General features: G+C 44.8%; 1 protein-coding gene across 2 annotated transcripts in view; it reads right to left on the bottom strand.

The window, feature by feature from the left end:
• RIMS4 (regulating synaptic membrane exocytosis 4) overlaps positions 1 to 27114 on the bottom strand; it is a 58895-nt gene that overhangs the window by 8939 nt on the left and 22842 nt on the right. For both annotated transcript variants that reach the window (XM_054081503.1, XM_009567566.2), the window contains exons 2-5: positions 15239 to 15380; positions 2283 to 2395; positions 1527 to 1628; positions 1133 to 1272 (exon numbers count right to left, since the gene is read on the bottom strand). In XM_054081503.1, the coding sequence (XP_053937478.1) occupies positions 1133 to 1272; positions 1527 to 1628; positions 2283 to 2395; positions 15239 to 15380 (497 nt within the window). The remainder of the gene's footprint in view (positions 1 to 1132; positions 1273 to 1526; positions 1629 to 2282; positions 2396 to 15238; positions 15381 to 27114) is intronic.

Below are 27114 nucleotides of genomic sequence, written 5' to 3' on the forward strand. Positions count from 1 at the left end.
GGTCAAGGGCTTGGGCGTGCTCGAGGTCTGCACATGGCCAAATGGCCCTGGGTGGCTCAAGACAAAGGTGACGACTTACTCCAGGGCAAGTCCATGTTCTGAGGAGGGGATGAGTACGATGGGTTATGACGGTGACTAGCGATCTCTGGCTAATCCTCACACCCCCCTTCCCTAGGCTCCATATAACCACAACATCACAATCTTCTGTAAAATGAGGTAGGAGAGACAACAAATCTTGATCTAAAGACACAAATTAACACTCTGGGTCAGCATGAGATGGAGCAGAAACTTGTTTTGGTGGCACAGCTGCTGGCAAAGAGTCAAGCTCCACAATTTATTCTCTTTGAACGTGCCTTTCCTAGCATGAGGCAGCAGGTATAGAAACCCATGTAAGGGAAGAGGAAGACAAGCCAGGTCCCACCCCTTTTCAGTCAAAAATGTGCAGACTCTTTGCTACAGGGGAAAATGCTTCTAATCAAGTTAAATGAGGAAGAGTTCACTAATGAGAAGAATCCAGCAGGTTAGCTGTCAATTTGTATGCCAGTGGAGGAATGCAATAGAAACTCATAGATTAATTATATCAATATTAATTTCAGTGGATTTTAGCCAGCCTTACTGGATGACAATGATTTAGGTATGAATTAACAATGCAAATCATTCTCTGCTGTGGAAATACAGGTGCAGAATTGAAAATATAAGTATGGCACAAAATGTATGACAGAAAAAGAGAAGATGTAAAAAAAAGGTAGGATATGTGATTGGGTGATGACTAAAGCAGAGTGCTCTGAATATGTATGAACACAGAAGACAACCTATATTGCAAGATCATTCAGCATCTATAGGTTCTATGTATCTCCTTACTGGTCAGAGAAAGAAAGAATTAAAAAATAAAAATCAACCTTTTCCTAGTAGGCCCTCATGTTACCTGGCAGGGTGTCAAATCATAATCAGTCTAAGTATGAAAAACAGTTTTCATTCCCATTTGTTAAGTTCAGATAGAGTGCATTTGGTTCAATGAAAACATTGCTTTCTCTCATCTCTGTGTTAATCATCCAGACCCCTTGCCAGACTTAATATCTTTCAGCAAAGGTGGAAGAGACAGATGGGCAGACTTGAGACTTGCTCATCTTACCTGTAATACTTTGCCCTGGGGGCTCTCAGCAAACAGCAACACCTGATTGTACAAAGGGTCTAATGATTTGCGAGCCACTTTTGTCTTCTTTTTCGCAATGCACACGCCATTTTCTAGCAGGTAAGCTTTGATGTAAGCAGCTGGAAAAAATAAATATGGTCAAACATGAAAAAAAAACTTCATGCTCACTTTAGAAAAGACAAGAGTGCCATGGCTCAAGTATTTCTAAAGAAGGCATTTACAGCAGTGAAAAGATTTGCTCAACCAGCCTTATTTTCAATACCGCATACAGACTGCTCATTCCTGCAGAAGCCAAGCAGAATTAATTTTTTTCCTATTCACAAGCAGGAGGCTGGGACTCAGTGAATTACTTTAGGAGGTCAAAGCACACTACCTGGCAGTGTTTTGGAGCCGGGTTTTGGTGTCAGTCCTCGAGCTTGAATGATATCCACTTCTAGCTGCCCATTTCGCTCTTGCAAGCCAATTTCCACATCCCCTAAACCAAAATGTCAAAATAGAGAAAAGACTTTGAAAACAATGCATCTGTGGGCTACTAAAATGTTAAAAAAGACAATCTCCACATCATATCTGCTACGAACTGTAACAACCTGTAGGCCCCAAGTGCCTGATCCCCTCCTGTGCTACTCTGGAGCAGCTCTGCCGTGAGTCAAGCCCATATTTACATAGGAAATCTCTAATGTCAGCCCTGTAACACACCTTTGGTGACTCAGTCTCTGCTTTCCAGGGCAGCTGGCCTCTCACCTCTCCCAAAGTGAAGCACCTAGATTTGCAAGGTGCTTTGGAAAATGCACTTATGGTGAACCATAAGAAAATCTTTACAGAGCCCAGTGGGCCTCAGAGAAAAAGAAAAACACAAAGATGCACAGGCCGCATTTTCAGGATTTTTGCTGTGGTTTACTCAGTCTATGCCCTTCAGATCTGATGGAGGAAAGCATAAAGTTGCTGCTCTCCTACTAATGCCACATTTGCAGCAACCAGCAAAACCTTTCAGCCAAGCTCACTCAATTTAACTGAGAAACAGAGCGGGGGAGTGGTAGATCAGCAGATGCTAGACACGTTACTAGGTGGCTTGAATGAGTGGTCTGTCGAAGATTAAATTAAAGCCACTTAATATCTGTGTGTTCCTTACCCATTGAGGTGGTGGCCAAGGTCTGACGCCCAACAAATTGTGCAGGGCCCATACTCCCCAGGAAGTCACTGAACCGCCCAGCAGATGCCAGATGGACTCCACTGAAATTCAAGCTGCAAAAGAAATTGATTTTGGCAAGTGGTTAATTTGCATTTTAAAGCAATCCAGTAAGTAAAGAAGCAGATTTAATATCTTTGAAACAAAGGACACCCACAGAAGCCTTTTTCCCTTACAAAACTCACTGATTTGGAGACAGTTTAGTGACACGGAAGCCATTTAAAATCCCTTTCCTCATACAAAAAAAACCCAGCAATGGTTGTGGTCATCAGCTGGTTAATACCTGTTTAACTACAACGAACTGTCTGTAAGGAAATTTGCTGCTATATTTGGCTCTTACGCAACCTGTCACCTCTTCTAGGTAGCATTATAATCTAAACAGCTTCCTAGCACAGCTTATAGGATCTCTCTTGGCCACTGTCCCTTCTCTATCTTCATTTCTGGAGAGGAGACAATGTATCTAGAGGAGCAGTTGAAGTTGAGGTGAGGGCTGCTGGCATCAAATCCCCTGGGGACTCACTTTCCTATTTATTTCTTAGGCACACAGAGAGCAATGCATCTCTTTCTTGACCAGAGGGCCCCATTTTCTACCGCTCAACATCAGAAGCATCCATCACATCCACTGTGCTGTCTTCATACCTGCTTCCATGACCAGGTCTGAAGCGATCACGAAGAGGACCTGAACACTATAAACACCAGGAATGCCTCTGCCACAGCCACCGCAGCAAAACAAAAGTTGTCGGGGAAGACAGCCCCCAGATCTATTCCTCACGCACTTGAGGTCAGCCTAAGGCACGGCTACAGGTACTGGACACTGCACTGCACTGCACAGGGGTGAAGCAACACAAAAGGGTCAAACACTATGGTACATGGATACAAACCAAAACTGTACCCAGTTGTGCCCTGATTTATGCAGCTGTTTCAGAGGTTGTGGGAAAACTCAGTGCAAAGGGTAAGGAGGAGGCTTGAGGCTACCACTCAACACCTACGTTGTTGGTACCCACACTGCCGCACCAGGCAAGCTGCTGCGTGCCAAAGTCAGGCACAGTTACAAACCTCCTGCACTTGCCCAACATCCTTGGAGGGGGACAATCACCCACGTAATGATACAGCTCCCTGCTGCTCCAAATTCGTTTCTTAGAAGGGATGCCATTAGGAGGCTAGGTGTTCCATACAAGCAAAGCTGGAGAGGAACCCTGCCTGCAGGGCGGCCTGAGGACCACAGGCTCTCACACAGTCTGAGTCAGCCAGAAAGATTCTTTGATTCCCCCCTGCAAGCCAGTGATATTTAAAAGGCATTAAAAAAAATTTTTTTTTAAACCTTATTCAGCCAAAAGAGTGTTACTTTCAGGTTGGGATTTCAGCTCCTGTAAGCAGAACTGGTCCCAGCCCTATGGGAATATTTATTTATTCAGATGAGGAATGAGGAAGCCAGCACACACCCCTCAGCATCTCACCATCCGTGTGACTGAAGGGACATGTCACTAGCACATGTCCCTTGCGGTGGGTTCATCACAGTTCACTGTGATGGAGGCACCAAATTAAATGACTTTTCCCACACACAGAGTGCTGCATCTCCCCTCTGTGCTGACCGGGCTCTTTGAGAAACCTGGTTATCGCTGCTATGCCAGGAGTCGCTGAGCCTTCAGCACAGAAAAAACTGCCCTTGAGCTCTTTGCAATGTCACCTCCGTGAAAAGGGACGAGGGTGCCTTCATGTCCTGGAAGACAGGCTCAGGAAGGGCTCTGCACAGAGTGATTTTTCCTGGGTCAGTGTTTTTTCATCCTGCATCCAGTGTTTGCACAAACACTCCAAGTGACATTTTGATATACAACACAAACAATACGATTTGTAAATGGCATAAATTGCATAAAGGACTTAAGTTTCTTCTTAGTTTTCAGTGCTACTGACTATGCAAGATGCACAAGACGCATCCCCAGTCCTACCACCTGTCCTGGGGCAGAGGCACAGAGTGGCCACACTCTGCTTCTACTCCATCTCCCAGCTGGCATTTTCCAGCCCCAGTGGAGCAATCCTCTCTAGGGAGCAGCATGGCAAGCACAGGACCAGGGCAGAGATGCTGGCTGTGGAGCACGGCTGCTGAGAACAGACTGTGCATAGAGAAATCCCCAGGGCTGGTAAATCTGCAGGGACAGGGACATGTGATGAGAAACGCAGGGGAATGGGGAGCCTGGAACCAGATGGGCTTTATCAGGCTCATGATTTCCCCATACAAGGAAGGAAGAAGTGAGTCCTGGTGCACATGAGGAGCAGCGAGACTCCTCGAGCCTACTGGCTGAGGCATTTTGAGCTGCCCAAAGACAGTCAAAAAAAGGATTAAAACTAGTGCTTTGGGAACCCAAAATAGTTCAAGAAAAAGGAGACCTGACTGAGAAAGACATAAGATTCAGAAAGAGATGAACGGACCATCAGCCAGAAGGTAAATGTTTTCTCTGTTCTCTTCAACTCATGCAAGAGAAATGGGCTGAGCTTAGGTCTTGCTCCTGCCCAGGGGAGCATGTGATCTGAACAAGCGCATAAATAAAAAGCTGGCAGAACAACTTACAGCCCTTCAGGGAAGTGTTCACTGCTATGCTCCAACCAGATGCATGGGCTCATTAACAAGATGTCTGGGACCGGTAAGTGGAAGAGAAACCCCAGACTGAGCAAAGCCCAGCACTGCAAGAGCCTGCACAGCACACACAGGTCTTGGAGTGGTCCCTACCTAGGGTGGGGTGAAGTCCAGCTGTGTGGCTGCAGTGGGGACAGAAAGCTGGGAGAAGAACACCCACAGAAACACCACTTGCTGCGGGACAGCAAAGAAGAGAGACCTTTCTGAGACCCAGATACTCAAAATAACGCACAAAACCTGCCACAAGAAACTATCTCCCCTTACCTGCCGGGGAAAGACCAGATGGAAGGCTGATGCCAAGTATTTGTCTGCATTTGATACATGCGTGGAGAGAAACCATCCCTGCTCTCACACACCAAGTCACCTCTTCTCTGGGCAACTCTGAGAGCCAAGGCTCTGCTCAGCAGCTGGGGCAGCTCAGGAGAAAATAAAAGCACCTGGCTAATGCAGCAGCAGCAATGCTGCAGCCTACATCAATGATACAGAGCAAAACAGCAGGCGATCAGGAAGAACAGCATTAAAAGCACAAGAACAAGAGCTGTTAAAGGTGAGACAACAGCAACTGGAAGTGTGTACAGCAAAGCAAACACTGCTGTTATTCCATACAGGTTCAGAGACAGAAGGCTCGGGATGACCTCAAAATGATGAATGCTCCTCAGTGCAAATTACAGTGAGAGGGCAGAATGTTGCTGCAGAGACACCAGGGCTGTGCTGCAACCATGGACCCTTGCAAGGAGGGCAGTAGAGTTGCCGCTCAAATGAAGTTGTTGCTGCTTTGTAGCATGGAACCTGATCGACAGGAACGGCAAAAGCCCACTTAAAAACACAGGCCAAGGTCAAGACTCCGGCAGTTTGGATAACAGCCTCAGTTAATAGGTTTGCCAGCGCTATATGAAACTCAATATTAGGTTAGACAGTTAATGTTCCTCATTGTTGTATTTGACTGGGAAGGAACAATGTAGGGAATTAATTCTTTAATAGATTATGCCATTAGCTGCTGAGACCTGGCTGCCACATCACACAGACACTGACCTTTTGCTGTGCTGCTCTATTAGACTTTAGAATTAGCAGCTCTAAATCAGGCTCCTTGGCTTTGACCAATTCCTGGACATACATTTGGGTATTGGAAATAGCCCTGGAATGGAAACAATTTCTGTCTGGAAAAATCATAAGCTACCTCCAAGAAAACCATTGCTTCTCCCTTGAGAGGAGAGAGAAGGGGAAAATAAAGCTGCAGAAATTCAGTATGAATGTGGAATTAAAAGCAGCACGAACTATTTAGCTGCATTAGCTAAATTTAGGATGCTCAAATCCAACTTAGTGAGCTCTGTCTGTCAAGTGTTTGGAGAGAAGCTGGGATGCCAAGATGAGGGGTCCATGTACGGTGTGATTCTGAGATTGGTAGGACAGACCATCCCCATTCACCCATGTACTTTTCCTGACGCTGAAGCAGGGAGGAAAAGAGCTCCAGGGACCACTATGACTTCCTGCAGGTCTTTTAAACACAGCTCTGGTGCTCCCAAGAGCTCTTCCACACACCGCACACTCAACAGACCTTTCCTGCCTGAATTCTGAAGACACCAAGCCATTTTTCTCACCTGCCCTTGACTCAGTAACCAGCTCTCCAGCTGAACCACCACACAGATGGGATGTGCTGGCAGGGAGATATGCTCCCAAAGGGATCCACTGCAGATGTCAGTGCCAGCTCCACTTTGGGTCACAGCCAGCATATGTGTTTCACATGAGCAAAGCAGCCCTAGAAAGCCTTTCCTCTTCTATTGCCAAACATGCTTCTCCCTTAAGGGAAGAAATTGCTACAACCTGGTTATCACCAACATGAGATGTCTTTTTTTTATTGCAATCTAAAAGGAAGTGCTAAAAATAGTTGGAGGAATAAAGAGGCAGCATTTTGTAGCAGACTTTCAAACAGCATCTGTCATAACCAGCAGTGGCCTGGGGAGCAGGGTTGCAGCAGGACCATCTCTGACAAACAGAGACACTTGGGGAAGATTAACAGGTGACACTTGGCAGCCTTCTGTCTAAAGGGCACAAATCCACCTCTGAGCAAGGGCAGCACAGCCTTTGGAACAGGAAAAAGAAATTAATTGTCTCTTCTCAGTCCCTCTGCTTTCACTAATCATGATCCATGGGCTCTGCTTTACAACAACTGAATGAGACTTATTTTAATGAAGTGAATCATAGAATCACAGAATCACCAGGTTGGAAAAGACCTCTTGGATCATCAAGTCCAACCATTCCTATTTGCCATTAAACCATGTCCCGGAGCACCTCACCTACTCATGTTTTAAACACCTCCAGGGATGGTAACTCCATCCCCTCCCTGGGCAGCCTCTGCCAGTGCCCTATGACCCTCTCTGTGAATTTTTTTTTTCTGATATCCAGTCATAATTACAGAATACCAGGTTGGAAGGTACCTCAAGGACCACCTGGTCCAATGTTTCTTGGCAAAAATGATCATGGATTTTGCTGTGGAATTGGCTGTAAGTCAAATATGACTCTGTTATTGACCTGAAGGCACAGGGAGATCAGCAACACCTGCAGAGTCTCAAAGACAAATGAAGGGCATGGCCCCAGGCTGTAGATAAGGAGGTACAGCTGGGCAGCAGCAGGACAACATTCTGGATACTATTGATCTGGGGGTCTCTAAGCCCACCAACGCGAGCAGCATCAGCAGAAAACCAGACAAACATTGATTTTATTTGCAGAGGTATCAGCTCTACCCTAAGACTCCACAGAAGCTGCATCCCAGACACGTGGGTAAATCAGCCCTTTCTAACACAATGTGTCCCAAGGGCAGCAGGCAGCGTGGACGCCTCCATGCCCTGCTGAAGGCATGGCAGCACGGACAGAGCAGGGGACAACTGCTGATGCCGCAGTCGCTAGGACACCACGAGAGGGAGACAAGCCCACACCACAGCCCCAGCCCAGCAGCTCAAGCCACGCAATCCCCAGGCAGAACATGTACCTGATCACCACCCCCGATTTCATGACAAAGGTGACTGCAGAAAGAATTTATTTCTTTTGTGACACATTTATACGCCAAATAAAACTGTATGTTCACTCAGTCCTAGGAACCGTATGCTCAAACTGGGGCTGAGATTCCCTAAAAGTTCTTCTTTTTAAACAAAACATTTGTAATCCTGTGATTATTCAGGGAATCTGTGCAGCAGTCTCTGAAGACTCCGCTGCAGCGTTGTACGTTGTAGGTCAGGATATATGAAATCTGTCCTCTGCAGTGTAATTTAAGAGTGGCTTAAAGGCTCTTTGCCAGCTGCTTGCTTCTCTGCTCTTTCAAGACAGCAGCATTTCCTGACCTCGCCACTGCAAAGATCTGTGTCCATCCGCTCCACACACCGTGTGGCTCATTCCTTCACAGTAAGGTTGCCGCTCCTCATTTATATTTGGATGGAGAACTAGCTTTTCAACGTTTAGTGTAAACTGATCAGGATTTGAATACACAGATGGACAATGCTGATTTCAACACAAAATAGTATAATAACACTGATCCCTCTCATACCGCCTGCGTGTGTGACTCCACTCAGCCTCTTCCACACCCCCAGCCATCGCTCGCTGCACATTAGCATGCTGAGCATGGATCAGCACAGACACATTTAGGGAAAATGTATCATTAATTTCTTTTCCTGTCCATGCGGAGTTTGTCTGACCTTTTTTCTAAACCTATTTTTAAATTGCTTCTGGGACTCTGCATGCCAGGTATACCATTATGCTGCTGCACACGTCTGCAGAATAAGCTTGTCAAAACCTTGCTAAATTTGCAGGGAATGTGGTACAAAGGCAACTCCACAGGTTGCCCAGTCCACACCCAAGCCTCAAGGGCAGCACACCTTTATTTACATCATTCATGAAAGCTGCCTGTCTAACCTGTTCTTAAAATCCGTTGTCCGTTCCGTGTCCCTCCCCCCCCCCCCCCCCCCCCCCCCCCAGGAATTTATTCCTGTATTTGCTTTACTTCTTCCTTCCATATCTTTTCCCAGTCCTTCCCCTTTGCACATCACTCCTCATTATCACTCATGAGTTGTCAGTTTGAACCACAAACCAACATATTTCCTTTCTTTTGCCCTCAATACTGTATTTTTTACTTCTGTCTTCTAAGACTTTGGTACAGGTCTTGACTGTTCCAACTGATAATGGCCATAGACTGGCTGCTTCATCTGAGTGGAAGAAATGCAGAGCAGGCATTCATCTCTGGCTCTAGCACCCTTTTGTCAAGGGGATCTGGCAAGAAGAGGGGTACTCATAGAATCAGAGAACGGTTCAGGTTGGAAGGGACCTTAAAGATCATCTATTCTGAGATGACTCTGTGTTCTCCCCCTCAGACCAAATCCACATTACTCTTCTCTATGACACTTGCACACCTCGACTTCGGCAGAGCTCAAGTGCTGGGGGTTCAGCCAGCAGGGTAGTAGTGAAGCCAGACTGCTTCAGCACAGCCGCCCCCTGGCACACCCAGAGAACACCTATTTTCAGAAGATAAAATTTTGTCTTGAGCTTTTCATGGATTTATTCACACTATCCACACAAATGCCTATTTGCCATCAACCCAGGCCTTCAGGGGTTATATTCTCTTACAAAGCTACAGCTTGCAGGAACAGCACAAGTGCTCCACAGTGTCTAGTACATACACAGGATGTGTTGGGGCCCAGGGCTCAGAAATTATTGTTCTGTTTACATAAATATTTTCTAAAAGGATGGGTTTTGTCCTTTCAGCACACAAAGCTGCAATTAATAAGCAAGTTGCTTAAACATAGCCATGCAACTGAGTGGTTTGACTTGCACAGCTGATCCTACAAATTTACTATATGTCTACACCTAATGCATAGCTAATTTCCTCATCTCTGTCTTTAAAAAACATGGACGGTAATCGTGCTTCTTTCATGCTGAAGAACAGGGAGGGAAACCTCTGAGACTGATAACATAGTTGACAATTATTTTATCTGAGCCTAGAAAAGAGCCATCAGAACTCCAATTTCAGGAAGCAGAAATGTACTGTGTAACAATCACACTCATCCATGCCACATGTTAAGGTCTTTTAAATTGCATATTACATGTAAACGCCAAGTAGATATCTTATCAGCTAAGCAGGAAGGCAGAACTGGTTAATTCAATGTCCACTGCCCTTATCTTTAAAATATTTATGGTGCATACGAGGGATTATTAATGCAATGCATGTCTGACTACATTGTCATGGGATTGGGCACACAGTCCCATACCCTGTCAAAGTCAACGTGAATGCTGCAGGAGCCTTCAGTTTGGCTGGAAAGGTTTTCCATGAGCATCTATCCCTGCAGGACTCAAATTCAACCTAACCCCACTGACTGCACCCCTTTCCTCCACTAGGCAACATCTCCATCTCCCCCTCTCTACAAGCTCCACTTCTCTCCCGGCCACTCCACTTTCTGTAACGTTTTTAGCACTGTGACATGCTGCTTTATGTGCTGTAACACACTGTACTCCACTCGCGTATGCGATTCCTTCTGCTGTATGAATTCTACCACCTAAACAGAGCTATAAAAACTATGCAGTAAATTATGTACCAAGACCTCCCCCACTGCCTTCCCCACCTTATCAGGCTAGCTCCATTTTTAGCAATCAGAAGTGATCCGAGGCACACTGAATAAATGTAGCTATCTGCCTTCAGAGAGCAATTCTACCTGTTCCTAAGAGGCTGCTGAAGGCGAGATTCACTGTATTTACTGCTATAACTACAGCTCTCAAGGTCGCATCCTCTCTGAGCTGTGCTGGTCAAGCTTAACAGCACAAAAGGATGTGGTGTTGCTGAACAGGCTGAATAATTTCTCGGCATATTACAAAAACAATCTCCATGCCTTTTCTCGTTTCCATCTTGAAAGGCCTTGATTTCTTACAGCCTGAATTGTATTAACAACACATTTCTTTACAGTTTTAAAAGGACTTGGATAAAAGCAGAGCCCTAAAGATAATTTGCCGTAAAAGAGCCTAGAAGTCCTCTGGTTTTGGATACCGAGAGAGCGACACTCAGGGAAGAGCTACGGCACAAATCTTCCGAATGGTGCCTTTAGGAATCAAGTCTTTTGGTAAATCTCAAATGACAATGAATAATTTTTGGTGAGGGAAAGTGAATTTTCACACAGTCACAAGTCAGGCCAGTGTTTTCTCCAGCTTCCTTTTAGTTATTGTTCCATAGTGAAGCAGAGGAGGGCAGGTAGCTCTCCCAGCCTAAGTCCCAGCACTCGTTCGCATCAGCCCTGTACGCACAGATGGGAGAACTGGTACAAACCACAGCTTGCAGGAACAGCACAAGATAGAACAAAGTCGAGAGGTATGAGATGTTCATGCTGGTGGCACGGGTGCCAGGCTGCATTCTGCCTCCAGCCCTCATCACGACAGTGGCTTCAGGCAGCGAGAGAGATAATATGGCTAACAACAAGATGCTTCCTTGCCGGACAGGCAGACTCAAATAATACAAGAACAATCCTCTAAGTCTTTGCTAGTCATCTCTTGCTGTGCTTTTCTGAAGTAAAAATCGCCTTAGCTCTCCATAACTTAATCATCTCAGCAGCAGCCAATAAGTACGCGTATCGGTTAGTAGGGAGTATGTCAGCTAGCAATCTTTTTTTGCAGAGGTCCATTTTTATCTTTCTGTTCCATTTGCAGAAAGAAAAGTGGTTGGCAGGAATAAGTTTACGCCTAAGTCCAGAATCTATTGCTTTCTGAATGTTGTACATGGTTTCGTGAAGCTGCAGCAAAACCCAGCCAAAACAAGATGTAGGTTGTGCAAGAGCCAGGATGGAGCTGGAGATCTCTGGCAAATCTCATGGGTTTGCTTGTGAGTTATTCCCATATTGGGAATTTTATCCTTGGTGTCCTGAGACTACCCAAGAGGGAAAATGACCTCTCATGCAGATTTTTGAGCACATAGACAGAAGAAAACTCCCACTGCTGTAGAGATTTAAGCCGGTACTAAGATTCGTCTGGATGAATTATGAATAGAAATATCTGTGTGCATGAAGGCACAACCAATCTGTCAGCAGCAGACCTGTCCTCTGATAGCAGGAGGAAAACAACAACAGTTGAGAGCACATCACTTGCAGAGCCTATCTGAAGGCAGACTACAGCCATGAAGATTCCTCAAACAAGGAAACAAAAAGGTAGCAGCACTGCCTGAAATCTATGGAAGCTGAAAAAACAAGACCCTGAGGTGAAAGATCACCCCATAAAAACAGGTAAATCCTAGAAAGCATGAAAAACAGTCCAAGAGCCAGTCTGTTGTGAAAAACAACACAGAAGACACAGCAAAGCTTGACAGATGGTGTCCCTGGTGCTCCCAGCAGCACAAGCCTGGCTACAGCACCTGGATGAATGAGGCTTGGCGCCTGCTCGGGGCGGCAAGAACGCCAGTGAGTGAAACCTAGAAGCCCAAATGACTAAAACCAGCTTTGTTTAGAATAAATACCACCTTTCCCTTCTATAAGGTCTCACGTTGAGTTTTATTATATTAATTTCCTACACTACTGCACTGCCACTGTGAAGTATAAAAGCCGAGTAATATAGTTGGGGGACTTTTTGTATGGCAAACAATTAAATGGAGCTGCATGTTGACATGGTCAGCACATGACATGCCATATGAGCTTAAATTCCAGGATACACATCCTTTAACCAACTAATTTGCAGTGTACGTCATCATCAGGTAAAATCCTAGAAGGAGTATTTTCTTGAAGGAGGGCCTAGCGCATCTGAGGAGTATACCCCTCCGTAATGAACCTTTGCATAAAAATATCTGGACTTCCCACTCTCTGGTATTCACGCAAAAAGCAGCACTGTCCAGAATCATGCACTACAGCAAATCCATAGCCTGCACAGTTCACAGGCTACGAGCAGCTGCAGCGAACTCACCACAACAAACGTGGAAGGAGTCAATCAGCATCGCTTTAAAAAAATGTTTGTATGACTGACAGCAGGTATTTTAAGACCTTCTGCAGCAAAGTTTCATCAAACCTTTGACCATTTCAGTGTGCCACCTTTGGAAGTTGTCCTTTTTGTCCTTAAATTGAAAAGGATTATAAAATCATATGGAATTAAGAAACAAGCCCTCTTGGAAGGTGAGGTTTTGAATCTATTTTCTTCCCTGAACATACCAAGGAGATGCAGTAAGAAGAAGTAGGGCAACCTTATCTTTCTGAAAACTGGGTTTCTAGCAGTTACTGGTGAAAACTGTCTCTGACCTCGGAGTATCTGCATCAGTCAGAAATCCAGCATTAATAAACCTCCAAACTTGCCATAGCTAACACAGTGGTACAAATCTTTATTTTGCCTTCCTGGGAACACAGCTACAGTAAAGGAGAGAGGTCAAGAGATCTGATTCAGGGGAATATATTTCTGTCCCTCGAAGATATACCCCAAACTCTTTCTTTCCTGCAGGAAAAGAAAGCAGATGAACGCCCCTCCCACCATGTTTCAAGAGAATAGAGCACTCTTAGCTCTTTGTACTCTCAGTCCTGTTTGCTTATCACTTGTGGCTCAGACGGATAGCTGCAATTCCCACTGTCTTTCCAGAGGAGATCAATTATCCCACCTAGGAACAAAGCAACTCAGAACCACTTAATCATACTTTTTGGAGGAGAAAGAGGGGAAACCATCTAATGCCTGGCAGAGGGGCTGGCAAGGTTGTTCTGGCAGTATTTGAGGCTGCAATACCAAATGTTAGACTTGTTCTAATAAAGACATTTGGACTGGAAGACAAGATTTTTCTTTATTTGTCAAGCTGCTGCCTGCCTTCAGGGTAGAACTGCACTAGTATGGGTGCAACATTTTGTTGGCAGCAATATTCTCTCTCCAGGAAAGCACAATCAAAGCAACCAGCGTATGCAATGATGGGACACAGAGCTTTCAGAGAATTATGCCCCTTCCCAAGAGGGTAAGCTATGTAAATACAAAAAGGAAAGAATTCTACTGTGCACGAAAGCAGATTCTTACCCCACATTGCCAAGGGACTGAAGGTAATTACTAATCTTCTGCCTCTCATAGCGGAGGCAGAACTCCAAGCCACAGGACTGTGCTGGTGTAGCAGGAATATTTCCCTGGAGACAGCAGCTCACAGAAGAGATAAGGTACAATCACGGCTTTGGAGTGACAAGATTGCTATCGCAGCCTGTGCTTCATTACTATTCCCAACTTTCAGCACAGATCTAGGATGCCTTTCCAGGATTAGCCTACTTTTGAAGCTAAAGAATGTCTCTCTTAATTTACAGCCTGTTACTTATTTAACATCAGCATCACATTAATTGAGGCCGCCTTTGGACTACTGCTGCAGTTTAGCAGTACAGTGAATTTGGAATACTATGTAGGACTAGAGAGCGTTCAGAGCGATGCCAAGCTCAGTACTTGGCTTCAAAAGAGCACATTTTAGGTATACAAACATTCCGTATACCTAGAAGCACGTATATGTATACCTCATACCTAGAAGCACGGAATCTGATAGCATATATCATCCCCTTTTATAAATTCTGGGGATTTTTGGCCTCCAAAGATTCCCATGAATAGTCATCTTGATAAAATGATGATAATCACCATGTATGGCTTCAAATAACAGAAATACAAAAGCACAAACTGGAAACAAGTCAGCCCCCAAAGTTCTAGACTAAGGATTCCATCCCTGTTTCGCATTCTGGTTTAAAGCCTAAGTAGAGCAAAGTGTGTTTTAACTTTCTTGGGTCAAAAACTCTTTCTAAAACACATTGTTTTAGGACACTAACTCAGATGTTTTGCTACCAGAAGTATACATAGGCTTCTAATTATGGATTTTTTAGTATCAAATGATTATTTTGCTCCTTGCATCTTTTCATCACCCCAGCATTTTTTTCCCCTCCAAATCAAAAGGCTATTTTGAAATAGGGAGATGGACAACTATCGTGCAACATTAAAGACTACTGGCTTATAATTTATTACCAGCAATGAGCCTCAGCTATTTGCCCTGAATTATTCTTCTAAATCCAAAGCAGTTAAAAGGAATGGGTGTCTGCTTCAGCTCAGAATAATGAGGACACTAAAAAAAAGTGTATAAACAGCTAGAGAATGTGCCAGCTACACAGGCAGAACAATCCACTCCATGCTAATGGAACAGGCAGTACACCTGCAGCACAGGCAGGTCAGACAAACACATCATCTATCAAACTTGAGGAAAGTTAATAGGTGTAAGAAGAACAGCACACACCACAAGCGATTACCCAGCTCCCCTTCGATGACTTACTTTCCCTCCGATCCATAGCTGTTCATGCTGTCCTCAATGGACTCATGGCTGGCTTGACGGACAGTCCGGCTGGGCATTTCGACAGCCAGCCCAGTTTCTGTGCTCCTCTGGATGGCTCCTTTGAGTCTTCGACCATCCCCATCTAGGAACAAAGGAGAAGACAAGATAGTCAGCTATTGTGCCCAGAGCATTTCCCAATGGCAAAGTCAAGGAGAAGCAGACAAGGTCTTTCAGATCAGTCTGGCATCTGGCAGACCGGCAGTATTTTGCACTCACAGTGTTTCATTCCTGCTTCAGTAACAGCTTCTAGTTGTCTCTGGAACAAACACAGTGCTTCAGCAAGCCACGGCCCAGCAGAAACTCAAAACATACATACCACCCTCCCTGCTTCAACCATTTGTACCAATTAATCATGCATTGAGCACAGGTGCGCGCAGCCACAGAAGCTGGCTATGCGTGGAGCTACCCAGTTCAGGAACAGAGCAGCAGGAACCACAGCAAGAGCTGAGGTGTACAGCCTGACCACGCCTAAAACGTTTCCTGTATCCCATGTTGCTGCCTCAGATTGTGCAAAGCAGCAAAGAGCTGCAGGTCCTGGTGAGCACCAAGGGAACAGAAGGGAGGAAAAGGCCAGGATGCACCAGAGATGCTGTGAAGGCAGGACCCTTCCCAAATGGGCTGTAGAGGAATAGCTGGGCATGGCCAAAACATTCCCTGGTGGCACATGGAAAGGCACCAGCAGTGGAAAACTACAGAGAGGACTATTCCCCTTCGTACACGCCCTTGGCCACAGCCCAAAGGTAATTAAGTAGGTTCTGGATCCTCCTGGGTGCAGTCTGCAGAGGCTCAGCCTTCTGAAATTAACAGCTGCTATTTTCATCCCTCATCTCTAACAGTCCGTTTCTCAGAACAAACCACATTATGCAATGAATATGTAATGAATACCATTACTATTAATTGCTTTAGGTGGTGTTAGGAAGCTCCAGATTTCATCCCACATACAGCACTCATCCTGAAACACAACTGCTACAAGTTTTCTGAACAGAGCAGAATTATCTAAATCATTTCAAGATACCCAACCATTAACCCAGATACAGGCAACGCATCTCAGGGCTCTCAGAAACCTACCAGCTTTTTGAGTGCTGGCCCTGGAGAAGAAGTGACCCAGGGACAGAGTCTAGAGAGCACAGGATGTTCAGATATTAAAGAAAATGAGTTGTTACAATTACTTTGGAAATACAAGGGTATCTGTAAGAACTTAAAATAGGCAGAACATTGTTATTTTGTATAGCAAGCTGCTTGACCCAAAATACTTTCCTTTAGATTTCGGATTGAAGAGGCACTTTTGAAAAAAAAAAAAAATATCAGTAAGAGATCAGAAATGCTTCATACCCTACTTCTCAAATTATACCTATACTGAAATGCAAAGACAAAAATGCTCCTATAAATACAGCTATAAATTCCCTTTTCCTCTGGTATCATGAAGTTTTCAACTAGGTAAAAGTGTTGGCCCCAGGGCTCTGCATCAGCTGCTGTCCTTATACACGGTGCAGCACACATATGCATGTCCCTATGGGCTGAGAGGATGGAATATGCATGTTCTGGGTTAACAGTAACTACTGTTTGTATTGTTTGTGTGCCTAGAGCAATGTATGAAGCTCTGTACAAACCAGGAAGTTACACAAACATAAAACATAGTTTTAATGTGCTTTCAAGATCCAAATCTTCAGGCAAGAACAACAATACAGGAATCGATAAAAGCAAGCCTTGTGAAACAGCCTTGTACAACTTGCATCCTCTGATGGGGTCTGTAGGATCCTCTCAGATCCTACAGCCTTGCAGGAAGACTAGATGGAGTAGTTAATGGGAGTAGCATACCTGGAAAGGGTCAGCACAGAAAGGAAATAATAATAGGGACAAAGCTACTTGTCTGCAGACCGAAAATGTTTCACAAGCAATAGTAACCTACTAGCAACTTTGTCTGGCCAGTGTGGAGCATCGCACAGGGGCTACTACTCCTCTCTTACCTGAAATCTTTGTGCTTCAACACCTTTGCCAATCAAGAAGGTAAATGACGTGTCTACAAAGGCGTCGCCTGGCAGAACCATTTGTCTTGGTTTAATTGTTAGTGGTATTCAGAACAAGTGAGAGTAATATTGATATTTTCTGCAGTGTCATCAGATTTACTCCCTGCACTTTTTCCAATTTAGCAGTAAATGACAAATGTTAAGCAACCAGTCCAGCCTGCAGTGCAACGCACAACTGAAGAGCAGATTCTGGTTTAGGATGACCTTGGGAGGAAGAGATTTTTTGTTCAAATATCCAGGATGAAGATACTCAGCACCTCACAGACGTCAAGGACCAGAAGAGACCAGCAGATACTTTGCCAAGTTCTCTCTGTTGACAGGTGCTTCGATTTTACTCTGTTCAGCCAAACAATTCACGTTTGGCTAAAGAATATCTTCTACAAAGCTATCCACACTAGATTTCAAGATATTGAGAGATGAAGAATCTGCTATTTGCTTGTGCGGTTTATTTTACTACCTGACATTTAGAGATGCGACTTAAGTTTGTCTGGTTTCAGCGTTCACACATCACTTTTTCTAATGCCCTTCTCCACTGCAAGGGCTGCTTTGTGTTCTCACTGTAAAGACTCTTCTGCAACATAATCAAGTCATGTCTCAATTTTCTTTGACAAGTTAAACAGACTGAGCTCTTTTTTTTTTTCCTGGCATTTTGTTCTCCTGCCTTTGAACCTTTTTAATGGCCTCCCCAGGTTTTAAATGCCATTTTGAGAATATGCACAGCTACGTTGGAGACTACATTTTGTGCAAAAACACGTACAGAGGTAAGAATCAGCTTGTACTCTCATCTGCACCGCTTCTGCTTGCAACTCCCAAGACCCCACACCAAGCTCTTGGTACAGCACTACACCTCACCTGGATGCTGTGCAGCCCCTGCCTGTCCTGCAGTCCTGGTACGACCTTGCAGAACATTAAGGAATAGGTGAGAAAACACGTTTTACTTGGAGAGCAAAAAGTCCAGACAGCTCTATAAAACTCTCCCATAAAATACTATTTACTATCCTGCTAATGTGTGTATTGCCTGTGAGTTTAGCAAGGTTTAAACTCACACTTGCTCCAAATCAAATAAGAAAACTGAAGAGCATCATACTTTCCTGCCTCTGAGGCTTTTCCTTGATAACTGCTTCTTGAGATGTGAAGTAAGTTTTTAACCTATTTATTACTATCAGATTTTTTTAGGGTCACACTGTTCTAGGACAAAACCCTTATATACTTATCACATTTACCCAGATACCAGGTTCTGCTAAAACTCAGGGAAGAAAATGTCTGACAAGACCCATTTTCCCTAAGTCCTTCTTGACTGGTATTAATTATATTCCATCATTTTGTTCTTTGTTAAGTGGATCTCATTATCATGTTTCCCCTAAATCGGTGAGTGACATCAGACCAACTAACCAAAAGTTTCCTCCAGACAACCCAGTAATGGATGAAGAGGACTAAGGTGACCATGCAGCTGCCCTGCACTGCACAGAGCATCCTGTGGAGAGTTCCCTTCCTTAAAAATATTTTCAGCTGCCAACTGCACCGAGAGGCAGCTCTTCTCAAGGATGATGCCACTCCTGTGGCAGAACTACCTGCCACCAAGAACTGTACTTGCCTTAAACCCTGGGCCTGGGAAAAGTAAGAGTGGCATTGTCATTGCCCCCTTCTCTCTTTCTCTCCCTTAAGGAAGGAGTCACCATTTCTGACGTCCTCTTCCACGTCAGTCTAATCTACGACTCCTCAAAGACTTTGCTCTCTCTACTGGCAGGTCTCTCCATGTTCAGAGGCCATCAAGTCTTGAAAAAAAGAAAATATCTACATGAGTACCATAATAGCTCATCACAAGGTCATGATTATTTAATTATTACTACTACACAGAATTACTCCACAGTAGATGTTTAATGAGTTGATAGAGCGTGCCCCTTTCACTACCTCCTCTTCTGTCACTTCCTTCTCCCCAGCTCAGGTGCTTAGTCCCCTCCTTCTCTTTTTCAGTTTGGTTTCAGTTTTCTCCCCCATGTTCACTCAGTTTGCTGGATGCTACCAACACACAAAAAAAAAATCAACACCATATATGTGCTATGGACTCTTCCACACTTTAGAATTATTTTATATTGATTGAACCCTGAGATTAGGAATTGATGAATTTCAACTCAATCTGCTTTGCTCCTAAATTAGCAAACTGCTTCCAAGTGCAGAACACCCTGGTACCCAAAGCACACAGACAGGCAGCACCAACCAGGCCACTCAATACACACCGAGGATCCAGCAAAGTAGCCTGCTTTGCTTTTCTGCCTCCTCAAACTTCATCTTGGGAGGAAAGGGGAAAATCAAGAAGGGAAATCAGTTGCATGCTTATTTTTAGGGAGCATTTATTCCTATTGCAAAGCTCTGGAAAAAACAACATTTTGTATTTTCCAGGAAATACAAGTTCAAGCCTGAGCGAAGAGACTGCATTTCTGTTGCTTTTCCTACCCAAGCTAAGCAGCATGCATCGATTTGCATCCACAGATGCCGCAGGGTATCAACTTGGGCACACTCTGCTCTCTGGCTTCTCACCTGGGCTCCTCAGCAAGCGAATTATCTGCTTTGCTCCAAAATGAGGTCCAGCTACAAACCAGCATGTAGGAGGCATGGAGAACTGACAGCCCCAGCAGGGAAATGGAGAAAAACCCATTTGACAGATTCGATGAACCCTGCAGAGCATATTGCAGATGATATAGAAGCAGGGATGAGGGGGATGAAGGTCTGTGGCAGCAGAGTGCATCTGCCGCCAGCACCCAGTGGTACCAGGGGCATCAGGCTGGCTGAGACACAACTCGACTGCCCGCAAAGGAGATGTGCCCTGAGATATGCAGCAGTTTGCACCCGATCTGCCTGCTCTATCCTTGGCTCAAATGTGGTCTCACAAGCCCTGTCATTTCCCACAGCCACAAGCTTTGCTCTTAAGGTCAGAAACAGAGTTGATTCTTGCTTCTTTCTCCATGAAGGTTTACCCCAGAAAAAAAAAAAAGATGATGTGTCAGTTCGGGGCTGAAAATGAACAGGAAAAACACCAAGTACCCATCTGGAGATTATTGAGCACTGAGATTAGGAAGAAGGTCCTCAAGACAAAAACTGGTGTTCAGCATGTCTGTGGCATAGGGCAAAAGCAGCAATGGGAGCCGCCACCCAGCACCCTGCAGGACTCTGCTGCTGCACTGGACCATTTTACCTACCTCTTATTTCCAAAACACTCTGAGAAAAGAGCCAGCACATCAGCTTCTCTGCTTCAAACTTTGCCTCTGCACTGTTGTTCCCAAGGGGTTTTAAGAGATTTCTCTCTGTTTAGTGACATGCTGAATCCCTACAGACGTGTGCTAAGATTTGTGTGCCACAAATCAATTCTGAGAGGAATAAAAGAACTCCACTGTTGTGCTTCAAAGAGGAAAAAAAAAAAAATCTCCTCCTACCGCCGTGCATGACTATCCAACACCTGTGACAGCCTGGCACATGCTGACAAGACCGGCTGTTGGCTTGGGCATTGCAGGCTCTTTTACATTGGTATCTGTGTTCAAACCAAGCCATGCTGCTTTTCTTAAGGGATGCTACTGCTAGGAAAATATCTATATATAAAAAAATACTCGATTGTCACTTCAGAACACATTTGAACAAGATGAACTCAATCTCATCATGCCTGGCTAGATCTGACATTCTGCCTAGTATTCCCTACATCGCCATCCTAATGGAGTGTGAATTATGAGCACCTAAAGAGAAGCAGTTTGTACTGTGCTCCAGAACATGCCAGACTATCATCACAGCCCAAACAATCCACCACACATGACAGAAAATGGCTGGGGATAAACAGGGGCACTAATCGGGCTGTTTGCTTCGTCCTAGTTTTAGACACTAAAAAATCATACCCTCTCTTTCCAAATTAAGCAGGAAATCTTCTATGGGATGGGGGAAAAAAAAAAATCAACACGATAATTCTTAATCTGTGCAGATTAAGTACATCCACGCAGTTGGGAAGTTCAGGCAATTCTTCTTGTGAGAGACAGAAAACAGCAAAATCAGCAGTATTTGTACTGTCGTGACAGCTACAGCCCCCAGCTGCAGGCAGAGCAGGGCCAGGACACTCTACCAGCCTACAAAGCCTCCTCCAAACTCGCACCCATGGCATAGTCACCCACACATCCCACTGATACTGGGCCACTATGGTATTTTAGCTCAAAACAGCTGTCTCTCGTCTTAGCATCCAGCCCTGCCTTCCCTCGGCCACACTGGTCACACCCCTGCCCACATGCACACACATTCCCCAAAACCATCATTTTTCTTCTTGCTCTTCACCATTAAAAAAGGACCAAAAACCACTCACAGCATTACTCATACTAAGTAGGCTCCTCGCAGCAGTCTCAGAGGGTGCCTTCCCTTCTTCACCCACTGAGCTCAAGATGCACAGCAGAAAACTCCCTCAGGGCTGCAGATGCCTGACCGGTCACATAGCTGTGCATGGCACGAGAGCTCTGCGACTCTTCAGAGAGCAACGTCTTATTGATAAAGCCTAAGAGTAGCTTAACTTAGGTAGGACAAAGATAACCTCCTTTCTCTTCCTTCCTTAAGTGCTAAAACCAGAGCATAGTTTCCATGCTCTGCTTCCCAGCCATCCTTCCCTCCCACCACCTAGCAAACGAACCCTGGAAGAAGATCGTTTCACCCTTTCTACCTCTCCAACCCCACCAGCATGGGCAGGAGAAGCATCAAACCACCCCCCCACACACACAGTTTTGAGGCTTGCCTGTAGCTCCTAACAACCCTGCAACCCAGCCCAGCTTCCCAGCTCCTTAGCTGCTCCAAAGCAGTGTTTTCTCCTCAAAGCAGCATTTTCTCCTCCAAGCTGCTCTGAGCTGCAGTTTGTTTTAAATCCAGCTACATCTGTATTTAAGCAGGTTTCCACCCCCATAAGATGTTATTGCCTCCTGTAGGTTGGGAGGAGCACTGGTGAAGCATTAATTTTGTTTCCTATCTTCATGAGATCTATTTTCATGTTTTAATCTAGAAAAGTGTGATATGGTTTTTGTGCTCCTTTTGAGGTTAAAAAACACATAAACCATTAAACTATTTTTAATGTTAACGTTTCTGGTAATTCATCTATATAAAATAATTAAATGGCCAAAATTCTCATTTAAAAACATCTAAAGAAAAAGTTCTGCAAGTAACACATAGCCAGGAACATGTAGCTTTGAGGGTTTTTTTCCTTCACTGACAAAAGCAAGTCAATTAAATAAAAGGTAAACATTTGTATTCCACTGTCAATGATTTTTAAACAGATTTTTTGACTACCATAAAAAATTGTTTAGCTTTTCATCATAAAAGAGATATGGTACCATAACACTAACAAAACAGTTTGTTTCTTTCAGAGTATTTCATGGGAACTACTTTGCAGCTAGATCCAACCCTTCAGAATTCTTTCCATGTCTCCCTTTTGTGTGCAACAGCAGGATCCAAACAGCTTCTTCTACAGTTTTATTTTTACAAGAAATTGGAACATGCTGCCTCCTTCTCTTCCTCCAATCTGCCAGAGAGCCTCATTAAGTGAGATGTCCACATGCGCACAGAAAATTCGCTGCCAGCATATTCCTTCAGCAGCCCAGCAATGAAATCCGGCCGCTGCCTCCATCTTCTGCTGCTCTGGTGCTTGGGCAAGAGCTGTGACTTTATAAAGAACAATCTTACTATGATATTTATAATGCAATAAATCCCATTATACAAGTACAAACATCCTGATTGCACAGCTATGAGGGAATCCAATCTTTTGGGCGGTTTACACCTCTCTACAAGCTTAACTTCTCTCTATAGCATTTGCCCACCCCCGATGCCGCAATCGGGGTCTGCTATCCAAGTATACGCTGAGGTAAGTTTAGCAGATGGACTCAGAGAATAGGTACATTTAGCACACCCGTGGGTCGTTAATAAGTATACATAACTGGTTTTATTTCAAATACTATTGTAATATTTATACCCTAGAAAGCTGAAGGAGATATCAGACATAGCACTACCAACCAGCAGCGCTTTAAGATTCTCAGCTATGGAGGTCTGGACACCAGGAAAATATGAAAAGCCTAATGGTAGATGGCTAGTTTACCTGCCAGGGCGATCCCATGGCTTTCTTCTTGTTACTTCCCAAGGATGACCAGAGGTGGAGCCCCTTTGTGCCTCTGCGGCTGGAAGTCCTCCAACTGACCAACATTTTAAGTTATGAAGGGCAGGTCAGGATCTCTACTTAATGACAAGTGAGTTGAACCTGAGCACTCCCAATTCTGCCATCCATCTCACACTATTAATAACTCTGAGGATGTTGCTTAAGTTCAGGACCTGAAATATGAATGAGCCTGAGCCGCCAAAAACCTCCCAATTTAGAAGAGGATCATAAAAATGGGGTGACTTCACAAAAATAAAGCAGCCGGAAAGCATCCTTGTAAGACAATCATAGAATCACCAGGTTGGAAAGGACCCACTGGATCATGGAGTCCAACCATTCCTAACACTCCCTTAAACCATGTCCCTAAGCACTTCATCCACCCGTTCCTTAAACACCTCCAGGGAAGGCGACTCGACCACCTCCCTGGGCAGCTGTTCCAGTGCCCGATGACTCTTTCTGTGAACATTTTTTTTCTGATATCCAACCTGAACCTCCCCTGGCGGAGCTTCAGGCCATTCCCCCTTGTCCTGTCCTCTGTCACTTAGGAGAAAAGGCCAGCTCCCTCCTCTCCACAACCTCCTTTCAGGTAGTTGTAGAGAGTAATAAGGTCTCCCCTCAGCCTCCTCTTCTCCAGGCTAAACAACCCCAGCTCTCTCAGCCACTCCTCGTAAGACTTGTTCTCCAGCCCCCTCACCAGCTTTGTTGCTCTTCTCTGGACACGCTCCAGAGCCTCAACATCCTTCTTGTGGTGAGGGGCTCAGAACTGAACACAGTACTCAAGGTGCGGTCTCACCAGTGCTGTGTACAGAGGGAGAATCACCTCCCTGGACCTGCTGGTCACACCGTTTCTGATACAAGCCAAGATGCCATTGGCCTTCTTGGCCACCTGGGCACACTGCTGGCTCATGTTCAGTCGGCTGTCAACCATTACCCCCAGGTCCTTCTCCTCCATGCAGCTCTCCAGCCACTCTTCCCCCAGTCCGTAGTAGTGCATAGGGTTGTTGTTCCACCGTGTGGAAGAGCTGCCCTGACTGCCCTTTATTAAGCCAGCAGGGTTTACATGAGGCCATCCTGCCCTTCCTGAGCCTGCTGAACCTGTCTGCTCACCAACTACACCTGCTGGAAGGGCCCAGCATCCTGCTCGGCACTCAGTAACGCTTGGGAAGAAAGCAGTGGACAAAATAACTGAGGTAGCCCACGTGCAAGCTTGGTTTGTTTGCATTGTAGAAGAGGTCTCTGAGGTCACGAGCCTCCTGAAGCAACCAGAGCTTCCATGAGAAGTTGACAACTTTTCCATGCAGGGGATTTAAAATGTTCAGTTCCAGGGGTTTTGTTTTCACTCGGAACATTATTTTTAAGCTCAGATTATAGGAGACCTTTTCTTTGGGAACACCGATTTGATTTTTTTCATTCTACCCAGACCCATCATAGGGTCTTCATATCTTCCACCTCTCCAATAATTTGGCCAACACTGGACGTATGCCCTATATTCATAGGAATGAAGAAGAGAGGGTGAGGACAGGGATCTGTCTTTTGTATTGAAGAAATAATTGCCTCCCTCAAATTCACAGCTAGAGCAGGTAAACTTTAGTTTTGGTACAGATAAAATTTGAGGGAAAGAGCTGGCGAGGCCAGACTTATTTACAAGGCTTTCCCTTTTCTTCTGTCCCACTGACGCTCTTTTAGGAGCAAGCAGCTTTGTCAAGACTGTGTGTGTCAACATAAAGAGAGAGCAGTAGTCCTGGCACAGTGAATGAGTCATGCAACCTTTTGTTCATTTGTTATAAACACAATTAAAAACACAGACACATTTCTTTAACAGCCATAAAGCCACAGAACCCTGGAGTCATTCATAAACTAGAATCACGGTGTGGAATCATGCTTAGAATAGCATTTGATTTGTGTTTAGCTTGGGTTGTAATTACTTCATCATATTTTCCTTAAGGAAATGAATGATGAAATTCACAAGGAGTTGACTTCAATTATACACACTGCTTAATAACTCACGTCCATTTGGAAGCAATTATTTGATCCACTGTGGAAACAGAGAAGGGAGATGATGGTCTGGTTTCCAGAGAAGTCAAGCAATTTCAGACATTCAGCTTCTAATTCCAGGCAATTCCACCAGGTAATAACAATTACCCATGTCAGCCTTCACCAAAACTGCTTTCATGGAATACCTATAGCAAATGTTGAAGGAAGCCATCAAGCCAGTACACTTATCCTCTCTAATTCTACGCATTGCTTTGACAGACAGAGACATCTTTTGACAGGTCCATGGCCACACAGTGCCCATTCTGCTGGGCAGTTACCGCATCCCCCTATAGGTGTGTCAAAGGGAACTATTTTCTTTCCCAGAGGTACATGGAACAGCATGAAGACCTCTGCTTTGCAGCACGCCTACGATGCTGAGGCAGCAAGTGTGGATAGCGGCTGTGTTTCCCAAAAGCCTGGGGAAGAGCTCAGTGCTTTTTGGTAGGCAGAGAGGGTCTGGCACTGCAGCAGCCAGACACACTCACTGACTCTTCCAACCCACAAACGAGAGCTCTGCTCTTGCAAACAGATCCTCTGCACTCATACAGTTCTCTCCTACAGATTCCTTGTCAGGATCTGGGATCACTGTAATACAGCTCAAGTGCCTGATTCTGTGTGGGTGGAGCGAAAGGAGAGCACCCTGCTGTTCATGACGGTGATAATTAGGCTGCAGGCATCTCTGGACAGCTGGAAGAGAGAGTCAGGCTTCAATGCAGGAGGGACCAGCCATCACACTGCAGCACTACCTCACAATAGGAAGTGATTAATGGTGACTTGGAAATCAAAGTGGTCAAAGCACTGGGTTTCATCTCATAGCAAACAGCCATGCCAAGCACATTCCACAAGTGTCTTCAACTGGTCAAGCCACTAAGCACAGAAAATGCCATCCGATACCAAAACAGAGGTGCTGAAGTTTAACTAGCAGTCTCCTAACAGAAGATCCCAAACACATTCAAGCAAAATTTGCACAGCTCGAATCCTGAAGAGATGCACACAGGCTCTCATCTGAAGGATCAACTCTCCCACAAACAAGCGTGGCAGACACGTAACTGCCTCCTACGCCTGTCTTTTGCATGCATAAAAGCAGCACCCGGATATAAACAGACCCGAAATTGCTTGAAGTCCATTGGGAAATTCAGTTATCCGTTTGTATAAGCAGAATATTGAGCTTCCAATAGAGGGGAAAAAAGCCCTTTGGCCAGAGCAGGAAAACAGAGAGATCATCTTCAGCTATGCTGAAAGATACTGGAAATCATGGGAAACCAACCACAATATCATGCCTGTCTGAAGATTACTAAGGATTAGAGAAAAAAAAAAAGCTATCAATAGAGCAGATAAATATGTTTTGGGAACAATACCAAGATCTAATTTTCTCAGTCACCACCCATTAGATGACAGAAGGATCAGTGCTTTGTCAAGAAGAGACACACTACAGTGTTCTATATTGTACTGAAAAGAATTTGTGTTAATCGCTTACAGTGTCCAACAGCTACACACCAGCACAGCTTCATTAAAAGCAGGTGGCTGTTTGTAGCACAGCTGCCCCACGACACGGCAGCAAGTTCACCTGAATCCCATGATTTGTGCCAAATACT

Source organism: Cuculus canorus, chromosome 16, assembly GCF_017976375.1.
Source record: "Cuculus canorus isolate bCucCan1 chromosome 16, bCucCan1.pri, whole genome shotgun sequence".
NCBI classification, from domain to species: Eukaryota; Metazoa; Chordata; class Aves; order Cuculiformes; family Cuculidae; genus Cuculus; species Cuculus canorus.